This window comes from Aquarana catesbeiana, linkage group LG01 (genome assembly GCF_042186555.1).
Source record: "Aquarana catesbeiana isolate 2022-GZ linkage group LG01, ASM4218655v1, whole genome shotgun sequence".
Lineage (NCBI taxonomy): Eukaryota > Metazoa > Chordata > Amphibia > Anura > Ranidae > Aquarana > Aquarana catesbeiana.
The window spans coordinates 553868085-553890201 of record NC_133324.1 but is presented as its reverse complement, the minus strand read 5'-3'; the positions used below and the strand labels follow the sequence as shown (position 1 = coordinate 553890201).

At 41.0% G+C, this 22117-nt stretch overlaps 1 protein-coding gene across 1 annotated transcript in view; it reads left to right on the top strand.

Moving 5' to 3' along the window:
* Window positions 1-22117, top strand: part of ISYNA1 (inositol-3-phosphate synthase 1) — a 55025-nt gene that overhangs the window by 20300 nt on the left and 12608 nt on the right. Inside the window, exons 6-9 of the mRNA XM_073595945.1 lie at window positions 6378-6527; window positions 15460-15675; window positions 15948-16112; window positions 19845-19958. Coding sequence (XP_073452046.1) covers window positions 6378-6527; window positions 15460-15675; window positions 15948-16112; window positions 19845-19958 — 645 coding nt within the window. The remainder of the gene's footprint in view (window positions 1-6377; window positions 6528-15459; window positions 15676-15947; window positions 16113-19844; window positions 19959-22117) is intronic.

The window sequence follows — 22117 nt, the reverse complement described above, 5'->3', positions numbered from 1 at the left end:
CTAAGAAAACCAGCACTCGTTCCTCTGGGCGTAATTCAACATGAGTAAATACTCTTCGAAGGTTAATATCAGTGGCCTTTTTGAGGCATGATCAGGGGAGACTAAATAGTGGAGTACTTTAGTAAGTCTGGAGGCTAACATTTTAGTAAGAATTTTTTAAGTCCATATTCAGTAAGCAATGGGTCTATATGAAGCAAAGAGTAGAGGATCCTTGTCCGGTTAAGCCAGCAGCACTACATTAACCTCATAAAAGTGAAGGGCAAAGGAACCTGTACTGAGACATTCATTCTACAAATTAAGCAAATGTGAGTGTTGCTCAGCATAACACTGTTACCACTCCACAGGGAGCCCATCTGGGCCAGGGGACTTGCCATTTGGAAAGGAGCCAATAGCAAGGGAAACCTCCTCCCCAGTGAATGGTGCATCTAATAGCCTAGCCTCCTCAGGCAAGGTAGGCAGATTCAGCCCCCCCCCCCCCCCCCCAAAAAAAAAACAAAAAAAACAATCAATGCATTGTTATCATATGGCGGTATGGGTGAGTAAAGTGATCTATAGAAATCAACAAAGGCCTAAAGTACTGTACTTCCTCTCCTGAGGATCTAAGGATCCCATCCACTCCCTGTACACAGGGCACCACAGTTGGCAAGTAGGTGTCAGCAGTCAGAATAGCACGCAGTTTGCCATTTTTATCGCCAGCATCAAATAGGTTTTCAGCCTGTTTACGAGCCGTGCATTGGTTATAATAATGGAGATTTAAATCCCGTCTTGCCTGTTTAAGTGACTGCAAGGTTTCAGGGGTAGGAGCAACCGCATGTTTTGTGGCACAGGCAATCTCCACATCCTGCAACCTGTGACTGTCACTCTTTTGACATATTCTTTTATGGCCGAAATATATTCAGCCCTGATGATCACCACCATTTGCCGACCGCCGCATGTACATATACGTCCTAATTTTGGCAGCGGATATCGTTGTTATGGCAGCAGCTAGTTGCCATAACCCCGGTATCCCCGTTTTCGGCCGGTGGTCGGCTACAAGATAAAAGTGGTCTCTGTGGCGGATTCGCCACTAGATCACTTTTATCGGTGGCGGAAGAGGGCCCCCTCCTGCCGCGATCCGGTGCCCTCCGACGCTTACCGGAGCCGGCGGCAGCGGCGGAGGAGGCGATCGTGTCCTTTCCCTAGCTGTGCATGGAGACGAGTGAGGGGAAGATGGCGCCCACCTGGCTCCATGACACTGCAGGGCGGAAGCAATGTCACTTCTGCCCATACGTCTTAAAGGCACATTTTTTTTTCAATGTCATTTTTTAAAATGTTTTTGTGTGTGTTTGTTTTTTTTTTTTTTTTGTTTTTTTTTATTGAATTTTAGTGTAAATATGAGATCTGAGGTCTTTTTCACCCCAGATTTTATATTTAAGAGGACCTGTCATGCTTTTTTCTTTTACAAGGTTTACATTCCTTGTAATAGGAATAAAAGTGACACAATTTTTTTTTTTTTTGTTTTAAACAGTAAAAGTAAATCATGTAAAATAAATAAGAAAAAAAAAAAGAATTTTTTTCTAAACGCCCCGCCCCGTCCCGACGAGTTTGCGCACAGAAGCGAACGCATACGTGAGTAGCGCATATGAAAACGGTGGTCAAACCACACATGTGAGGTATCGCTGTGATTGTTAGAGCAAGAGCAATAATTCTAGCCCTAGACCTCCTCTGTAACGCAAAACATGCAATCTGTAGAATTTTTTTTAAACGTCGCCTATGGAGATTTTTGATGGTAAAAAGTTTGACGCCATTCCACGAGCGGACGCAATTTTGAAGTGTGACATGTTGGGTATCAATTTACTTGGCGTAACATTATCTTTCACAATATAAAAAAAATTGGGCTAACTTTACTGTTGTCTTATATTTTTATTCCAAAAAGTGAATTTTTTCCAAAAAAAAGCGTGCTTGTAAGACCGCTGCGCAAATACGGTGTGAAAAAAAGTATTGCAATAACCGCCATTTTATTCTCTAGGGTGCTTAGAAAAAAAACAATATATAATGTTAGGAAGTTCTAAGCGAGTCCCACACCATCTGGGGGGTGGAGAGTCCACATAAGCCTGCCAGAAGGTGGCAAAGTGTGCCGTTACACTTGTTCCACCGTGGGCTCCACCATCCAGCCAGGATGCAAGCGCCAAGAACACGCGCGCCCCCCCCCCCAGGTTCAAGGTAATATGTAAAGGAGTGTGGTCTGAAATACCCCCAGCTAGATACGTGGCTTCAGATATCCAAGGTAGGTCTGAGTTCGCAAATGCCATATCTAGTCTAGAAGAGGTATGAAATACATGTGACAAAGAAGAATATTGCCTTATACCCGGATGTTTCCACCGCCATAATTCACTAAGCCCAGCTGCCTCCGCCCAGACTGCAAGATTGACATTTTGTACCCTGGAAGGGTTGGACGTATCTAGCGAATAGTCCGGTAAAATCTCCCATAATAAGAATTTTTAGAGGCAAAAGGGGAGGTGGTACATACACATTGAGTGTAAATTAATATCCACGCTCAGTAAAAAATCAAACAAAACAGCAGCTGAGCACCATAACTGAGATATTGGGCACTAAATCAGATTTAAAAGTATAAAGTGTAGTGCTTCAAAGGCGAATCAAAGATAATGCATGTATGAATATGGCATATAATATCTATAAAGTGCAAATGTGAAAAAAATGATTACTGTGTGATACTGATTATACATGGGACCAACACAAAAATGGGACGCCCCGCTCACATGCTCTGCGTATGCGTGATCGCCTACACACTTTTGTTTTTGGGTTTTGTACTTGCAAGGAATCCTTTTTATGTTAATTTGCGCTGGAGACTCATTTGAGTCAGAATACCTGTATGCAGCAATTTTTGCCATTAAATATACCTTAAAGAGACAATACTGCACTATTGGAGTATTTGCTTCTTTGCATGTTTGCACCTCCTGATATTGTAGATATCTGTTTTGGTCTGACCATCGCCTGGTGTATGTGGAGACTTCTGATGGGAGACGCTCAGGACATCTGGACATCCTTCTATGGGATCATTGATCCAACAAGCGCTGGTGACGGGTATCACGGGGTCAAGCATTTGTTCCAGGCTCTATATCTCACGTGGGATCTTTTCTTTAAACTTCGGACATTTAATGAACTGAATGATTTATTTTTTGGCACTTTATATGCTATTGCACTTTATAATTGCACTTTATAATACAATGTGTGTTTTTTCTGTATTGTGTTGGTCACATGCATAATCAGTATCACACAGTAATCATTTTTGCACATTTGCACTTTATAGATCTTATTTGCCATATTCACATATGCATTATCTTTGATTCGCCTTTGAAGCGTTACATACACATTAATTTAATGCCAATTTAAAGGAGGCCGTTTCTAGAAACACAGACACATATATTGTCCAGCAGAATCAGACAATACTTGGCAAACAGTACAGTGCAGACTTTTATGCAAGAGAATAGAGACCCCCCCCCCCCCCCCCAGCATAGGTGGAATGGAAGGTACGTTGAATTAAATTTTTGTTTGAGTTTTAAACCCCTAACATTCTAGGAGATAATACGTAAGTTATTTACCATTTTGTAATACAGAGGTAATTCAGAGTGTTAAAGGCATGGAGTACAACAAGGGTCTTGTGTCCCAGTGGTAGCAGCACAGGCAAGGAAAACATGGACTTGAGTCCCACCAAGAGGCCTAGGAAAAAATTGCACTTAAAAAAAAAAATAAATAAAAATAAAACAAACATTTTTAGTTACATTCCCCTGAAGAAAAAACATCCCTGCTTCCTGACCAGAACAGTCAATAACCAGTTAACAGTGTCAGTGAAGCTTTATTTCCCCAAACTGTGAAAAACTGAGCACTGCTCGGTACGTGGCAACCAACCAAAAAATACAGTACAGGTGTCCAAAGAGTAAGGTAACATTTCAATAGGGAAAGTTCAGCAGAATGAAAGATCACCAAATCCAAAGAGACTGCTCCGGCATATGGTTCCTAGGATCCCAGCATGCCCAGAATCAAGAATGGACTCTAGCCAAGCCATGGCCGCTACAGGCGTTTTAAAATATTGAGTACACGCATTATGTTGGACTCTCATCTTGCTGGGATATATCATACTATATTGAAGGCCCTTTTCCCGAAGCTTCTTTTGCACCTCCACAAACGATCTCCTGCGTTTCTGTAACTCCGGTGAGAAATCCGGGAAGGAGTGCAGAGCTGCGCTGTCGTAACGGATGGTTTGCTGCTTCCGCGCCTCAGACAAGATGAGATTCCTGTCTTGGAAGTTGAGGAAATGAACATGGAAAGCGAGGAGGGGCGCCTGGAATTCTAGCACCAGTAGGGACCCTATGTGCCCTTTCCACTTGGTAGGCAGGTGAAACCCTCTGCAGGCTCAGCACTTGCTTGAAAAAGGATCCTGCAAATGTGGCAGGATTATCCCCCTCCACTCCTGGCAGCCCCACTACCCGCACATTATTGCTGCGCAGCCTATTCTGTACATCATCAGACTGCGCCATCAGGAGATTCCCTTGACGCTGCAAGTCTGCAAGGGATCTTTTATGGGTTGAGGTGGTGTCCTCCACATCAGATATGCGGGTCTCAGCACTGCCCAGGCGACCGTGGATCTTATCTTCATGAGAGGGCCAGGGTGTCAATCCTAGTCATGAGAGAGGTTCTACTCTACTCTCCTCTATAGCCATAAGTATGGCTGCTGTTGCAGGTTCTTCTGAAACAGCTGCAGGAGGAGATGAGAGGTTTGCTGAGCAGGGTGATGGCAAGCAGCTCCCTATGAGGAGGATAAGTTCACAGGATGTCGAAGCCTCTGTGAGACCCGTCTTCCCGGCTTCACATTCTAGCCACACCCCTATCCCCATGTTTTAAGTTGTGTGTGTCCCCCCCCCCCCCCCACCTGTTTTTTGTATTGCAGTGATTTGGCCTTGAAAAGCAACTAAAACTACCTACTGGTTAAAAGTAGAGAAACCAAACCGGGGCCTATCTAGAGTCAAATATAACCTGCTTACACTTCCAAAACTCCAGGGGGGTACGGGACTACCCGATTTTTTTTTTTTTTTTTTTTTGAGCGTTTTGTTACAAAGCTGCCCTTATGGCACGCACTTTAGAGTGGTTCCCACGTCCTTTCATTAAGACTTCTGTGTGATTGAACAGGACTTAGCCCCCAGTTGATCTACGTGCACTTCTCTGGGGTTATAATGGTGATCTGTCCCGCTTAACCTTCTCCTCACCACTGACAGTCGCCGCTCTTAGGCTATGGTATAGAAGAGGAGGACTATGTTCGGCCTTATCCTCAGATGCCTCCCCTTTTGTCTCCTTTATTCTACAACCCTGCCTTTCCCCAGGGTATAGGAGTTCCTACATTGGGATCATTCATACGCTCAGAGTGGCCTCAGGCACCCGTGTTTGACCTCAAGTGGGAACCTCAGTTGTCCCTGCGGGTACGCACGATTGGCTTACTACCCTTCACCTATCTTCATTCACAAAACAATCACTTCTTTCTTCCCAAATTCACCACACTGAATTGGAAAGACTGTGTTCCCTCCGGGATATGCCTAGACATCTACTTTCATCCCTATACTGTTTAATTCAAGCCCTTACGCATGATTACCTTCCACCCTACACCGGGATGTTGTCTGCAGATCTGGGAAAGGAATTCTTGAGGGTAGAGTGGCAGACCTCATTTCATTTTACTCACAAATCTACCATCTCCTGCTTCTCACAAGAAAAGAACTATAAGATCCTATCATGGTGGTACAGGGACCCTTCAACGTTACACAGAATCCTCCCATTTACACCTGCCTTATGCTGGCGCTGTGGCACAGCTTCAGGCACTTACTTACATGTCTGGTGGAAATGTGAGAGGATATGCCCCTTCTGGATGCAGTTATTTCATGTGTATAATGCTGTTTTTATGATGAATCTGACACCAACTTCGGCGGTTGCCCTCCTCTATGTGCCCCAGATCTATTGCATCACCATGTTTATATGGTATTGTTTACTGACACAAGTCTATCTGTTGGCGACAGCCATTGAGCAGGACTTGCTACTTCACTTAACTATTTGATGTCATTCTTCTATATTTTGAATGTTGTTCCTAATAAAAACATTTTCAACCCTAAAAGTAGAGAAACCATCATCTACAAATCTATATAGAGTTCGCTTTATCACACAATGAGAAAATGGATGAATGTAAAAAATGGTTATTTTGATTTAACAAGTTTTTGTGAAGGTTCCACTAAAACCATGCAATTTCATTAGTTGCCTTTCTGTGCCCAGTGCTCTGCTTCTGCAGCATAAGAAGTTAATATATTTTTTTTTTTTTTTCGCCTCCTTCTATGTAGGTTCAGAAAATTCGCGAGGATATTCAAGATTTCAAAAGACTAAGCGGAGTAGACAAGGTTATTGTACTGTGGACTGCAAACACTGAACGCTTCTGTGATGTGATCCCAGGGATTAACGACACTGCTGATCATTTATTACAAGCTATTGAGGTACGTGCAGCTATATGGGCCTAGCCTTAAAATTTCTACTTCACCAAAATGTGTCTGCACTTTGGTACTGTTAGGTCAGGCCAAGTTCGGGTTCACCTTAATGTGTTGCTTTTTGAGTTATGTGTAGCCTTTTGTGCTACCACTTCTCCTTTCACACCTGTTCACCTCTTATGGACCGGAGCAATTTTTTACATTTCATATGGACATATGGACCTGTTTCTTCAGCGATAACTTCGTCACTACTTAAGAGAACAACATAATTCATATATTGTTCTTGCAGCATGAATTTGGTCTTGCAACAATTTTTTTTCGCAATCCTTAGACAATAAAATGTAACTAAATTAAACAAAATGTGCTTTTTCTTTTTTGAGCAGTGTTAGTTTAAAAATTGTGTTACTGCATAAAAAAAGTGTGCGTATTTATTCCTTAATTTTTTTCTGTTTAAAATGGTCCTAAACATTCCAAAGATATTTACAAATGAGGTAAACTGAGGTTTTTTCAATTTTGCGCTCTTTTTTTTTTTTTTCTTTTTTTTTTTTTTTCAATGTGATACATGTAAATATATGTTAAAGATGTCATATAGGTTAAGGAGTTAGTGCTGATTAGAGTAAACTAAGGCTCCCTGCACACTGGGCTTAACAAAAAAAAGTCTGTTCTTCTTTCTTTTAGCAGTAAAAAAACGCTGATATAGAACCCTTTTTTTTTTTTTTTTTTTTTTTTTTTTTATGCCTTCTCTGCTTAGACAAGGCTGTACATCAGTGCTTCTAAAAATGTTGAAGCATATGTTCAGGCCTTACCCAAATTATCCCCCCAAACCTTAATTTCCCCTTCTAGAGCATGTCTTGGCAGTATTTTCTTTTCACCTGGTTTCTGTTAGCAAGAAACAGCTTTTATTACTCCTTGTGACATCATAACTAGGCTTGTAAAATGATTTTAATGAGTCAGCTGCTAAGAGCTTAGTTTCTATTGGCATAGGTATGCCCCCAGAGTTACATCCCCCAAGAGCCATTTCTTTACAAGCAGTGTGTGGGCAGGATCTTGAGTCAAGGCAAAAATTTTATAGTTCATTGGGCTTGACTGGCAATGCCGCTCAGCCAGAAAAGGCACTATGGATACAGATCAAACAGGAGGCTGAGCACACTGGGCTTCTGGAAGATCAACGGGTACTTTTCTGTACTTGCAGCATCCTAAAATGGATAACACATGAGTAAATGTGCATGTTTGTTGAGATGTTTAGGAGCAGCAGTGTGCATGAACCTGTAATGATGATTTAGGGTTGTTTACAGTGGACTCTGCAAGGCAATTATAATAGAGGAGTCTGTATATTCTGAGGAGTTTCTTATTAAAGAGGTACTGCAAGTCTGGCTGCATCCATTTTAACTGTGGGCAACTGAAGCTGCTGCCTGTTCACTTCCTGGATTTACACACAGTGGCACACCTTCAGCTCTGCAGCTCTCATTGGCCCTCTTATGACTCATCCCCCCCTCCCTTCCTGGCAAACTCTCACCAGAGTGAGAAAGAAAGCTGTGCATGATGTTGCAAGCCTAGGCTTTTCACCAGACAAGAAATAGGAAGTGGGCTGTATAAGGTATTTACTGGCAGAAAAAAATGTTTTACTATCTAAAGTTAAAACAAGGGCAGAAGATTTACTAGATGGAAAGATGAAAAAATGACTAAAGTTCCGCTTTAAGCTGATAACCTCTTTGGGTTGCTACAAGTGGTATACAGCATTTGTGTAGTATAGACTGGTTGTGTAATATTCAAAGCTAAAAAGCAATTTGTCAACTGTATTAGGTAACACACATCTTGAGTTGTCAGACTAGATATGATCTTTATGTAGTGAGTAGTAAAAAGGAACGTATATGAGCAGTTTAGCCCATCCCACTCTCCTTTGTGGTTTTCAGTCGCTGGGTTGGCTCACAGAGATGGCACCATACAGTCACTTATCTATTTGTTCTTTCCCTTACAGTGATTAGGCTTTATCAGCCATCTATCACAGGACTCTGAACTTCTCAGTTTACCAACACAACATTTTTAGCTTCATTACACAAGGATATTGAGTTAAATAATAAAACCGAAAAGTATGATCTGCTGACATGTTCTATCTACACCTATTAAAAGTTTTTTTTTAGGCAGGTGTGAAAAAATGCTCTAAATTTAAGAATGGTTTCAGATGTAGAAGTGTTAATATATTTTTATCAACAAACTGGAAAGTAAATGAACAGAAGAGAAATCCAAATAAAATCAATATTTGGTGTGACCACCCTTTTTGCTTTCAAAACGGCTTTGATTCTTCTAGGTACACTTTCACACAGTTTTTTTTTTTTTTTTTTTTTTTTTAAAGAACTCGGCAGGTAAGCTGTTCCAAACATCTTGGAGAACTAACCACAGATCTTCTGTAGGCTGCCCCAATTCCATACATACTCGAAGTTGGGATCAGGGCTCTGTGGGGGCCAAACTATCACTTTCAGGACTCCTTGCTCTTCTTTACACTGAAGATAGTTCTTAATGACATTGGCTCTGTGTTTGGGGTCATTGTCCTGCTCCAGAAAAAAAATGGGGCCAACCAAATGCCTCCCTGATGGTATGGCATGATGGAAAAGTATATGCCTGTATTTCTCAGCATTGACGACACCATTGATCCTGACCAAATCTCCAACTCCATTTGCAGAAAGACAGCCCTAAACTTGCAAGGAACCTCCACCATGCTTCACTGTTGCCTGCAGACACTCATTATTGTATCGCTCTCCAGCCCTTCGGGGAACAACCTGCCTCCTGCTACAGCCAAGTATTTGACATTTTGATTAATTAGTCCAGAGCACCTGCTGCAATTTTTCTGCACCCCAGTTCCTATGTTTTTGTGCATGTCGAGTCGCCTAGCCTTTTTTCCCATGACGGAGGTATGGCTTTTTGGCCATGATTCTTCCATGTAGACCACTTTTAGCCAGACTACTCTGGACAATAGATGGGTGTACCTGGGTCTTACTGGTTTCTGCCAGTTATGTGCTGATGGCACTGCTATAATCTTCCGATATTGAAGGGAAGCAAGCAATGTGCTTTTCATTTGCTGCATTAACTTTCCTTGGCCGACCACTGCGTCTATGGTTTCCCTCAATGTACCCGTTTCCTTGTGCTTCAAAAGAGCTTGAATAGCACATCTTGAAACTCCAGTCTGCTTTGAAATCTTTGTCTGGGGAAGACCTTTCTAATACAGTATAACTGCCTTGTGTGCTTGTTGCTGTGCTCGGTCTTGCCATGGTGTATGACCTGCGACCTGAAACAGTCTTCCACAACCTCACTTTAGTAGCAGAGTTGGCTGTTCCTCACTCCATTTTAAGCCTCCTACACAGCTGGTTCTGTTTAAGTTAGTGACTGTACCTACATATGAAATTGATGATCATTAGTACCTGAGAACCTGCTTGCTAAAAATTTTTAATCATACACCTGACTAATCCTACAAAATCCCTGACTTTGTGCAAGTGACTTTGTGTACAAAGTGTAAGAATTGATGATGTTCGCTCAGTTTGCATTTTGTAAGTTGATAAAAATAATCAATTAATAAAATATATATATGTGTGTGTGTGTGTGTATATATGTGTGTGTGTGTATATGTGTATGTATATATATATATATATATATATATATATATATATATATATATATATATATATATATATATATATATATATATATATATATATAATAATATATTTTTGAAAGCATTCTTACTTTACAGCATTTCTTCACACCTAAAAACTTTCCAACAGTACTATATTATAAAATGTTGGCAGTATATAATTCTATAAAAAATCGGAACATTCGGAGGTAAATTTTGTGTTAATCAGCCTGGAGGTGCACTTGGACTTAAACGTAAAGGTAATCTCTTGACCTTGCATATAGTTACATAGTAGGTGAAGTCAAAAAAAGACACAAGTCCATCAAGTCCAACCTATGTGTGTGTGATTATATGTCAGTATTACATAGTATATCCCTGTATGTTGCGGTCGTTCAGGTGCTTATCTAATAGTTTCTTCAAATTCTTGATGCCCCCCGCTGAGACCACTGCCCGTGGAAGGGAATTCCACATCCATGCTGCTCTTATAGTAAAGGACTCTCTAGGTAGTTTAATTTTAAACCTCTTTTCTTCTAAATTTTAATGAGTGGCCACGAGTCTTGTTAAACTCCCTTCCGCAAAAAAGTTTTATCCCTATTGTGGGGTCACCAGTATGGTATTTTGTATATTGAAATCATATCCCCTCTCAAGCGTCAATTATCCAGAGAGAATAAATTCAGTGCTCGCAACCTTTCCTCATAACTAATATCCTCCAGACCCTTTATTAGCTTTGTTGCCCTTCTTTGTACTCGCTCCATTTCCAGTACATCCTTCCTGAGGACTGGTGCCCAGAACTGGACAGCATACTCTAGATGCAGCTGGACCAGAATTTTGTAGAGCAGGAGAATTATCGTTTTTATCTCTGGAATTAATCCCCTTTTTTAATGCATGCCAATATTCTTTTTGCTTTGTTAGCAGCAGCTTGACATTGCATGCCATTACTGAGCCTATCATCTACTAGGACCCCAGGTCCTTTTCCATCCTAGATTCGCCCAGAGGTTCTCCCCCCAGTGTATAGATTGCATTCATATTTTTGCCACCCAAATGCATTACTTTACATTTTTCTACATTGAACCTCATTTGCCATGTAATTACCCACCACATTAATTTGTTCAGATCTTTTTGCAAGGTTTCCACATCCTGCAGAGAAGTTATTGCCCTGCTTAGCTTAGTATCGTCCGCAAATACAGGGATTGAACTGTTTACCCCATCCTCCAGGTCATTTATGAACAAATTAAACAGGATTGGTCCCAGCACAGAACCCTGGGGGACCCCATTACCCAACCCTGACCATTCAGAGTACTCCCCATTTATCACCACCCTCTGAACTCACCCTTGTAGCCAGTTTTCAATCCATGTACTCACCCTATGGTCCATGCCAATGGACCTTATTTTGTACAGTAAACTTTTATGGGGAACTGTGTCAAATGCTTTTGCAAAATCCAGATACACCACGTCTTCGAGCCTTCCTTTATCTAGATGGTAACTCACCTCCTCATATAAGGTTAATAAATTGGTTTGGCAGGAAGGATTCTTCATGAATTCATGCTGATTACTGCTAATGATTCCGTTCTCATTACTAAAATCTTGTATATAGTCCCTTATCATTCCCTTCAAGAGTTTACATACTATTGATGTTAGGCTAACTGGTCTGTAATTCCCAGGGATGTATTTTGGGCCCTTTTTAAATATTGGTGCTACATTGGCTTTTCTCCAATCAGCTGGTACCATTCCAGTCAGCAGACTGTGAGTAAAAATTAGGAACAATGGTCTAGCAATTACTTGACTGAGTTCCCTAAGTACCCTCGGGTGCAAGCCATCTGGTCCTGGTGATTTATTAATGTTAAGTTTCTCAAGTCCTAATTTTAATTCTGGCCCCTGTTAACCATGGAGGTGCTTCCTGTGATGTGTCATGAGGATAAACACTGCAGTTTTGGTTACTGAAGCCCCCCCCCCCCGATTCCCTTGTGAAGGCTGAGGAGAAGAAAAATTTCAATACCTTCGCCATCTCCCCATCCTTTGTAACCAGATGTCCTTCCTCATTCTTTATGGGGCCAATATGGTCTGCCCTCCCTTTTTTTACTGTTTACATACTTAAATAATTTCTTGGGATTTTTTTTTTTTTTTGCCCTCCTCCTCCTCGTCCTCGTCCTCCTCCTCCTCCCTTGTTGCATTCTTTATAAATTCTGAATGCTGATGATGATCCCTCAACCATGTATTTTTTGAAGGCCTTCTTCTTTACTTTTATATGCATTTTTACATTGGAGTTAAGCCATCCAGGACTTTTGTTCGCTCTTATAAGTTTATCACCCAATGGGATGCATTGGCTAATGCCCTTATTTAATATGCTCTTAAAGCAAACCCATCTCTCTTCCGTGTTCTTTGTTCCTAAGATTTTATCCCAATTTATGCCTTCTAGCAAGGTTTGTAGTTTAGGGAAGTTGGCTCTTTTGAAATTCAGTGTCTTTGTATTCCCCTCATGTTTCCTATTTGTGTGAGTTATACTGAAGCCAATTGACCTGTGATCGCTGTTACCTAAATTGCCCTGTATTTCCACACCTGTGATTAGGTCTGTATTGTTGGTAATCAGAAGATCCAGTAACGCTTTATTTCTAGTTGGTGCGTCTAGCATCTGACCCATAAAATTGTCCTGCAAGATATTTAAGAACCGGCAAGCCTTAGATGAATGCGTGGTTCCCTCCGCCCAGTCTATGTCTGGATAATTAAAATCCCCCATTATAACACTTCCCATCCTTGCTGCTAATCCAAATTGTGATAGGAGATCTGTTTCCCCTTCCTCCCTCAGGTTAGGGGGCCTATAGCATACTCCCAGTATTTTCCCCTTGGCTTCATCCCTTTTGGAGCTCTACCCATAAGGATTCCACCTCCTCCCTAGCTCCCCTAGTGATGTCATCTCATCTCTCACATTCACTTGTACATTATTCTTGATATATAGGCATAACCCTCCCCTTTTTTCATCCTCTATCCTCAACAAGATTCTATCATGCTAGATCAGTGTTTCTCAAGCTTTTTTCAGTCGAGACAAATTCTGCACAATCCTGAGGCACCGCATTCTAAAATGTTAAAAACAAAACTAATAGTTTTACATAACGCAGCAACATCCACACGTAGGACACCCAACGTTGGAGGCGATTTATTCTTCCATAGCAAATATACCTTTGCACACTGGTACGGCCTATTAATTCCATGTTTCTGTTCTCCCTCAGTTTCTCTTCCTCACTCGGCTAACATGACCCCAGTGCTGACAGGGAGGGACGACAAGGATACTCTGCAGGTGCTAGACGTCATCCTTTTCAACCAATTACATCATTGGTTGTTAGGATGCCAGTGGCTGGAAGGTTGTAATGCTGCGCCCTTAAAACCTGTGTCTTTGTGTAACTAAAAGTCAGGCAGATCAACCCACTGGCTTGCAAGAAATTTTGGAGTAATTTTTAGACTTTACCAAGTCATCCCTGAAGAAACCTGAAGGCACCCCTGGGTGCCTGGACACCCTGGTTTGAAAAAGGCTGTGCTAGATTTCCAAAGACCTGGAGGCTTTTCTATAGGACCTGGAGGCTATCTGACAAGCAGAATGGGTATCTTTGCCACATGAGAAAATAAAGGGCCTCATTTCACAAGATTTCAAGCCTTCATTGATAAATGGGGCACTATGATTTTAAGAGCTAAGGGTATACAAATTACTAATATGACCATTTTTCTATTTTCATTTATTTCTATGGTTTGTTTAATGATCCTGCTATACTATGACGCTGAATGGTTTAATTTGAATCCCTGTAAAAATAAAAAATGTGTATGGATTGATTAGGTTTTCTTAAATTTATTATTTCAGGTACTTGTATAGCGCTGTCAATTTATGCAGCGCTTTACACCTTGTACATTCACATCAGTCCCTACCCTCAAGGAGCTTACACTCTAAGGTCCCTAACTAACATTCATACATACTAGGGACAATTTGGACAGGATCCAATTAACCTACCAAACCGGAGTACCCAGAGGAAACCCACGCAGGCACAGGGAGAACATGCAAACTCCAGGCAGGTAGTGTCATGTTTGGGATTCGAAACAGCAACCCTTCTTACTGCTAGGTGAAAGTGCTATCCACTACACCCAGTGGTGCAGTGGATAGCACTGTACTGCATCTTACAAATTCTGCCAGTAGTATGCAAATTTATAAGCACAGCTGTATATTTATGTGCATGTGTACAACTGTGGCCAAAAGTGACACAAATATTAATTTTTCACAAAGTCTGCAAAGCTCATTCTTGCATAATCAATGTTTTGAATTTGTCAATTTTTCTGTTTTTTTTTTTCTTTTTTTTCACCCGCCTCCTTGAGGATTGACCACGTTCTCAATGGGATTAAGGTCTGGAGAGTTTTGGTCATGGACTCAAAGTTTTGAGGTTTTCCCAAGCCAATCACTTTTGCTTTATGGCAAGGTGCTCCATCATGCTGGACAAGGCATGGTTTGTCACCAAACTGTTCTTGAATGGTTGGTATAAGTTGCTCTCAGAGGATGTTTTTGTACCATTCTTTATTTGTGACTATGTTCTTAGGCAAAATTGTGAGTGAGCCCACTCCCTTGGCTGAGAAGCAACCCCACACATTTATTGGTCTCAGGATGCTTTACTGTCAGCATGACATAGGACTGATGGTAGTTCTCACCTTTTCTTCTCCGGACAAGGTTTTCTTCCAGATGCCCCAAACAATCGGAAAGGGGATTCATCAGAGAAAATGACTTTACCTCAGTCCTCAGCAGTCCAGTCCCTGTACCTTTTACAGAATATCAGTCTTTCACTGATGTTTTTCATGGAGAGAAGTTGCTTCTTTGCTGCCCTTCTTGGCACCAGGCCATCCTCCAAAAGTCTTCTCACTGTGAATGCAGATGCACTCACACCTGCCTGCGGCCATTCCTGAGCAGGCTCTGCACTGGTGATGTCCCGATCCCACAGCTGAATCAACTGTAGGAGATGGTCCTGGCGCTTGCTGGACTTTCTTGAGTGCCCTGAAGCCTTCTTCACCTATGCAGTGGACAAGTTTTTATGGGATCAAGTTCATTTTCATGGCAAAGAGGGACTTTGCAATTAATTTCAATTCATCTGATCACTCTTCATAACGTTCTGGAGTTTATGCAAAGTGCCATCATAAAAACTGAGGCAGCAGACTGTGAAAATGTAATACTTGTGTCATTCCAAAAACTTAAGGGCACGCCTGTACATAATTGTGTATATTGGTTTATTTAGTTTCCCTCCGATTATGTGTAAAAAATGTTTTTTTTTTTTTGTGTATTTATCTACACAGCTGGGCCTTGAAGTGTCTCCATCCACAATGTTTGCAGTGGCCAGCATCCTGGAGGGCTGTGCTTACATCAATGGGTCCCCCCAGAATACCTTTGTTCCTGGAGCTATAGAGCTGGCAACAAGACATTCTGTGTTCATTGGCGGGGATGATTTTAAATCTGGACAGACCAAGATTAAGTCTGTCTTAGTGGATTTTCTTGTCGGTGCTGGCTTAAAGGTACCCTGAATTACCATTTTTTTTTTTTCATTTTCTATTGACTTGTTCTGTGTAGATTTAGTAATTCAGGACTTTGTTTAATGTGATAATTTACATTATAGGTTTATAAAACATTTTTATAAAAGCAAAATATTGAAATGCATTTCACACTTTTTAAAATTATGTATATATGTAATTAGGTAACGTAAAATAGTTGGCAAAATAATGCTTATTAAGATATAACCATTGTTTCTCAGTAATTGAATTTCCCCTTTTCATTCATTTTTTCCCAGACCGTTTCTATAGTGAGCTATAATCACCTAGGTAATAATGATGGGAAGAATCTCTCTGCTCCTCAGCAATTTCGCTCCAAGGAGATTTCCAAGAGCAATGTGGTGGATGACATGGTACAGTCTAACCCTATTCTTTATGGACCGAATGAGAAACCTGACCACTGTGTGAGTATAGTTGTAGACCTAATGGGAGTCTATTTCATTATCTTGAAATCGTATTTAAAGCAGACTATACACAGTCCCAGATAGATTGAGGGAGAAAGATAAACCGATAGTGATAATAATTACCAGGGAAGTTTTTATTGCTAATAAATGGTTGTGCTCCTGCACTAATTTTGTTTTAAATATGGTAGTTGCCTGCCTTTTATGTTGACCCTGAGGCCTTGGTATTTTGTCACGGACTCAGAACAAGCTTATGTTTTAACAAAGTTAAATGTCCTTCTCTGCATACTTTTTGTTCTTAGTGACTTAGGGTTCAAGAGGATCAGTAGGTCAGTAAAGCAACATCAGCTATTGCTGACTCTGTTTCCTAAAGTAGAAGTTTACTTTAAGGGCTGGTTCACACCACAAAAATGCACTCCAGATCCGTTCCGAATGCTACAAGTGCATGTGTGTTTTTGACTTGTTCTGGTGCGTTTTTCATGCATTTCCGGATGCATTCCAGATGCTTTTTTTTTCCTTTTTTTTTTTCCACCATACTGGGGTGCGGTGCATTTTTATGCATTCCTGTGCTTTGTTGATTTTTTTTACTGCGTTCCAGTGCAGAGAAAATGCAGCATGTTCTACTTTTTTTTTCTAGAACTGGAACTGACCGCACTGGTGTGAACTATGCCATTGGAAACCATATAACCTACTTTCCATGCATTTTTAATGCAGAAAAAAAATGCACTGGACTGCATGTGGTGTGAACTGGCCCTTAAAGTACAAGTTTATTATTGACACATTTTATAATACGTCTGCATGCACCTGTTTTGCACTCCCCTTTCTAAACAGGACAGTTTGTCAAGTCACAATGACACATGATGCTAACCATATATGGTTTGAGTTTTGCTCTAACGATGCCATGCTGCTTATACCACCATCCCTCCAGTCAGATAACAGTAAATGTCTTGGACAACCTTGTTGAGGCTTATTCTACTTACATTTTACAGTACATTCCTTTATTGTAAATTGAGGGACACAGGAATTCAGAGACTGATGGGTTATACTGCCTTTCCCATAAGGACTTGGACACTGACAAACAACAAACTTGTGGGCAGGTATAACCCTCTCATACAGCATGCTTTCGCTTTTTTGCTAGGAGGATGGACACTTTTTTTTTAACCTTTTCCAGCGTGGGTTTTTTTTTTTTTTTTTTTCTTGTCAAGATTTCTCTACAAGCTGCTTTAGCAGGCATATATATGTAGCTAATCCAGATCAATGTTTCTTTAGCAATTGCTTTCAAGGCTGTACACAAACCCTGCTGCACTGGACAAATGCTGGGCTAGCCTGAAATTCAAGCTGCGGTTCTTCATTGTGGCACGTTCAAGTCCTGAGTGTATTGTTGGGTTTAGAGCTGTGGCACAACCTAAAGTTTAACACTGTCTCTGAAGACTTACTTTGCAAGTAGGCCGTGTAGCCTGAGCATCGGGAGCTACCTATGGCTCTCTTGTCCTCAGCACCTACCTCTGCAACCCAGAAAATCTGTAGAGATCTGCCATCTCTTTACCTGTATGAGTCTCCGGTCAGTGAACATGAAAAGGAATTTTTGGCTTAAAGAATTTCACCCTTCTCATAAAAATTACAACTAAGGCACCTTCAAAAATGTTTAGTAATGGCAACGTAAAAACAAATATTCAATTAAACTTGCTGGCTTTACTTTATTTATTTTTTTCATCTCTAGTCTTATCACAGTAGCCGTTTTAACTAAGGGCAGATAACTTCATCTCCCTGACTTCTTTACTTCCTGGAACTCTGCCTGGCCCTTTGCGTTTGGCTCCTGAAACCTGTGACAGGAACTTCCCAGGATGCATTTGTGAGGCCAGGGTTATATATATCATCAGTGCCTCCTGCAACAAGGCAGCGGGAAAAAACTAAATAAATAAAAAAGAAACCCTAAGCGCCACTCCTATAATGGGAAGCCTAAAAAGCTTCTGACATGAATCACAATCCTACATGTGTATCAATACAATTAAACAATCAACTGTACAGCGCTTAAAACTAAACACACTAAAGTGCCTATATAGTGAAAATATATGGGTATTGTGGTGATACCGCAAATATCACTACATATGTGAAACAAATACTAATCATGCAGTGCATAAACATTTACATTTTTTAAAACAATAAAAACCTGAGTTCGTATGAAGATATAATACTAATTGAATATAGAAAAATATAATAGAAATTAGTCTTAAAAAGGATCCAGGATGTGTATCACCACAGGTAACCAACCCCCCCCCCCCCCCTAGGAATATTCTCACCTGGATCAGTGTGAGGACTACAGCTAAGTAGGGTCAAAAACAGCTTTCTAGCCTCACCATGGGCTATAGAACAAGGCAACCCCAGAACTCCTCTCCACTCCTTGCTCCCAGGTGGCCAGTGATTACCAATGATAAATAGTAGAGTAAGGAAACCGATAGTGCTTATATTGTTGTTTAAAAAGCTTTTATTTGCATACAAAGCAATGACAAGGTAATCACGCACCAGTCTGTAAAGAGCAAAGATGAAATCTGTGTTTGGGAATCACCTCTCCAATTCACACAAGCCCCACTGGCACTTCTCACGGAAATAACTAGCTCCACGCTAGTTCCTAGTAACGCGATTGCCCATGCCCCTCCACACCGCGTGTCGATACAGGGTCTCGTATCTTCCTCAGGGAGAAATTTTTGTACAGGGTGTCTGGTGCCTCTCCCTGTGTGCTCATCAGTGACTCAGTGGGATCTGAATTTGGTTCTCTTAACACTTCAAAAAACACCCTTTGAATCTTTCCTTGTTTCCATCAACTCTGTGAGACGAGTATCTGAGTTGGCTGCTGTATCCTACAAAGGCCTAGAACCTCAGGGTGGTTTAACTTCAACCAAGACACTGTTCTTCTGTCTCTGTGTCCAGCTTCATCTCATCAGGAGATCTCCCTCCCTGCCTGGATGTTGGTTGTAGAGGAAGCAGTAGCTACGAGGTAGACATGCACAGTACAAAGCCTGACTCATTCTCGTTCCCGATGGCCCCCATAAACAGAAACTTCTCATTTCACCAGTTCTCAGCCATTTAGACAGATTATCATGTAAGCTTATAATTTTAAGGAAGCTTTCACTGTTTCCTGTCAAGGTGCACTCTGATAGATGTATGAGTGCTTCTTGGGCTTTTTGGCATTAGGCTACTGCTTCCCAGATTTTCAAGAATGTCTCCAGTTCTTCTGCTTTACAGAGTCTTCAAGTTTTACCAGTTGGATGTTTAAGTCTCATCTAATGCCAGCTTCATGTGTGTAAGGTCCTTCTTCAGGTAACTTTTAGCTGTAGGCAGTCCCCAGTTCTATGCTTTTCTTGCGGACATGTTGGTGTTTTGCTCTTGCCCCTATTCAGTTGGACTGTGTTTGCATGTCCTAATGGTCTCTTAAATCATGCGTTACATAGTGACATAGTCTGCTTGAAAAAAGTCCATCCAGTTCAACCAATAGAGAAAAAAAAATAATACAATTCTATACCCACAATCGATCCAGAGGAAGGCAAAAAAATTAAATAAACAAAGCATAATCCAATTTGCTCCAGCAAGGGAAAAAAAATCTTCCTGATCCCTCCCCAAGAGGCATTCGGATATTCCCTGGATCAACTGTGTCTCTTAATGAACTTCAAGAAATTAATTTTATGGATTTTTATGGTAACTACATTATTAATTTATGCCATAACTGTACGTTTTCAGGTGGTTATTAAATATGTCCCATATGTGGGAGACAGCAAGAGAGCGATGGACGAGTACTCATCAGAAATAATGATGGGGGGAACCAACACCATTGTTATCCACAATACTTGTGAGGTAAGGCTGCAGGCATGCCATTGTGTTTTTATTTGATTTGCTTCATGATGAGAACACCTGAAAAGGTTTTGCCTATCCAGTCTGAGATTTACACAACTCAACCAGATATCCCAGTCAGCCTAGTGTCCTGATTTTTCTCTGTTGCAGTTAAAGCAACCCTGTTGCCAAACTAAATGTACTCAGGCAAGCTAAACATGTAAATGAAGACCGTATATACTTTCCTCTTCTGACACCCACGCCACCATACACTGCTCTGTTTAATAGAAATATTCCCTCCAAAATCTGCAGGGAAAACACAGCCTCCAGTTGTAATCTTCTGGGCCCTCACGCAGCTTTAGCTATTTTTTCTTGCTGACTTCATTATCATAGCTGTTTCTTATAATGAAGTGGAGCCTGCGACTGGGCAGTGAAACAGGAGCTGCAGAATGAGCGGCTCACAAATCTACTCTATCATCTCCTGTCAGAATATTCCTTGTCAGTATACTTTAGTACAGCATTGACTCCTTCTGCTGCCCTATTATAGACAGAGTTCTACTGTGAAGAGGATTTTAAAAGGCTGACAACTAAATCGAATTTCAGGTGCTTACACCAGTTGCACATGAAAATACATTTAACAATGTTAATGAATACAAAACTGCATCAATTTGTTGTTTTCGTGTATGTATGTATGTGTGTGTGTGTGTGTGTGTGTGTGTGTATAATATTTTTATATATATATCCGGGAGAGAGACTTTTGGAGGGGACTGAATGCTAGCCTCTTGCCGATCGATCGTGGGCCCTGGCATTTGGGGGAACGGTGCTCTTTGTGAGCTGTATGCCTGGGGACCCTTGAGGTGGTATTACTGTGGATTCTGGTCCTGGTCCTGGTCCCCCAGGACACAGACTCTGGGGTCCCTGGATTTGCCATATTAGAAATAGTGGCTGATTCATAATGCTGGGACAAATACTGTTAGGAGACGCTGATGTCAATTCCAGCCACCTGTCTGTTGCCTGCTAGAATGTGTATTGTAAATAAGTCTCTAGTATGGGATCTAAGAGTCATTAGATCCCCATTGCTGCTTGTGTAAATTAACTCTGCTATTGTGATAATGTTGATTGGGTTTTTCTGAGCTACAAGACGGCCAGTCTGGCCTAAAGGTCATGTCTGAGTCATCTAGGCTGTCTAAAGGGATTAGTTAATTAGCCCATGTTAATTAGGTTTCTGGTCACAGGTGTATGTTCAGAGTAATATAAGCAGGACACACCTCCTCTTTTACTGTATAAAAGCCTGTATTTTTCAATAAAAGAGATTCCTGGTTGAACTTACATACAGCCTGCCTGGCGTTTGTTCTGAGCTACACAACTGGATTAGAACGGCACATAGCTGTAGTTCTAGTCCCGGAGCATCGGATGACCGAACCATCAGATGTTGCGATCTGCAATCTGATTCTATAGCAGCAGAGGAGTGTCGGGAGAGTGGAACCGAGCGGGCAGGGGCTCGTTACAATATATAATATATATATATATAATCTCCATCAAGATATAATATAACAAAGGCACTAAAGGTGCCAAGTCACAGCAAACATAGTGACAATCCGATTTAACAGGGTAACGCAGTAGAGAGCGAAGTCGCTCAACAACAAATTAGAATTACATCAGTAACACCCAAATAAACAATTTCCCACTTCAAATAGTCAGGTGTTCACCATAAATATTCTGCTCGTGTTTACACTAGTTGACATTTTACAGTTGAGGGTAGCAGCGAAATTACAGAGGTATAGAGTCACCCCAGGGGGTGCTGAAACAAGAGGCGATGAAGATGGGAAGGGGGAGAGGAGGAGGAAGAGGGGTGGGAGAGATGAGCTCAGCCAGTTTGTCTAAAAAATATATGTGTAGAAAGTTCAAGTTTATAATTACTATTTCATATAGGTAAATATCAATTCAAAAAGATGTCCATTTATAAAGTTGCTCCATCCATATCTTTAGTCCTTTTCACCCAGTTTTGACAAGGGTGAAAATAATTTAGCAAAATGTAATGGGTGGATATATTGCATAAGTGTTTGTTTTTTTGTTTTTTTTTTTGGGGGGGGGGGGGCAATGCACTGCTAAGCCCATCTTCAATCCACTGTTAGCCAGTTTTAATTGTTTCATACTTAAAATACATATTTTTGTGGCTGTAA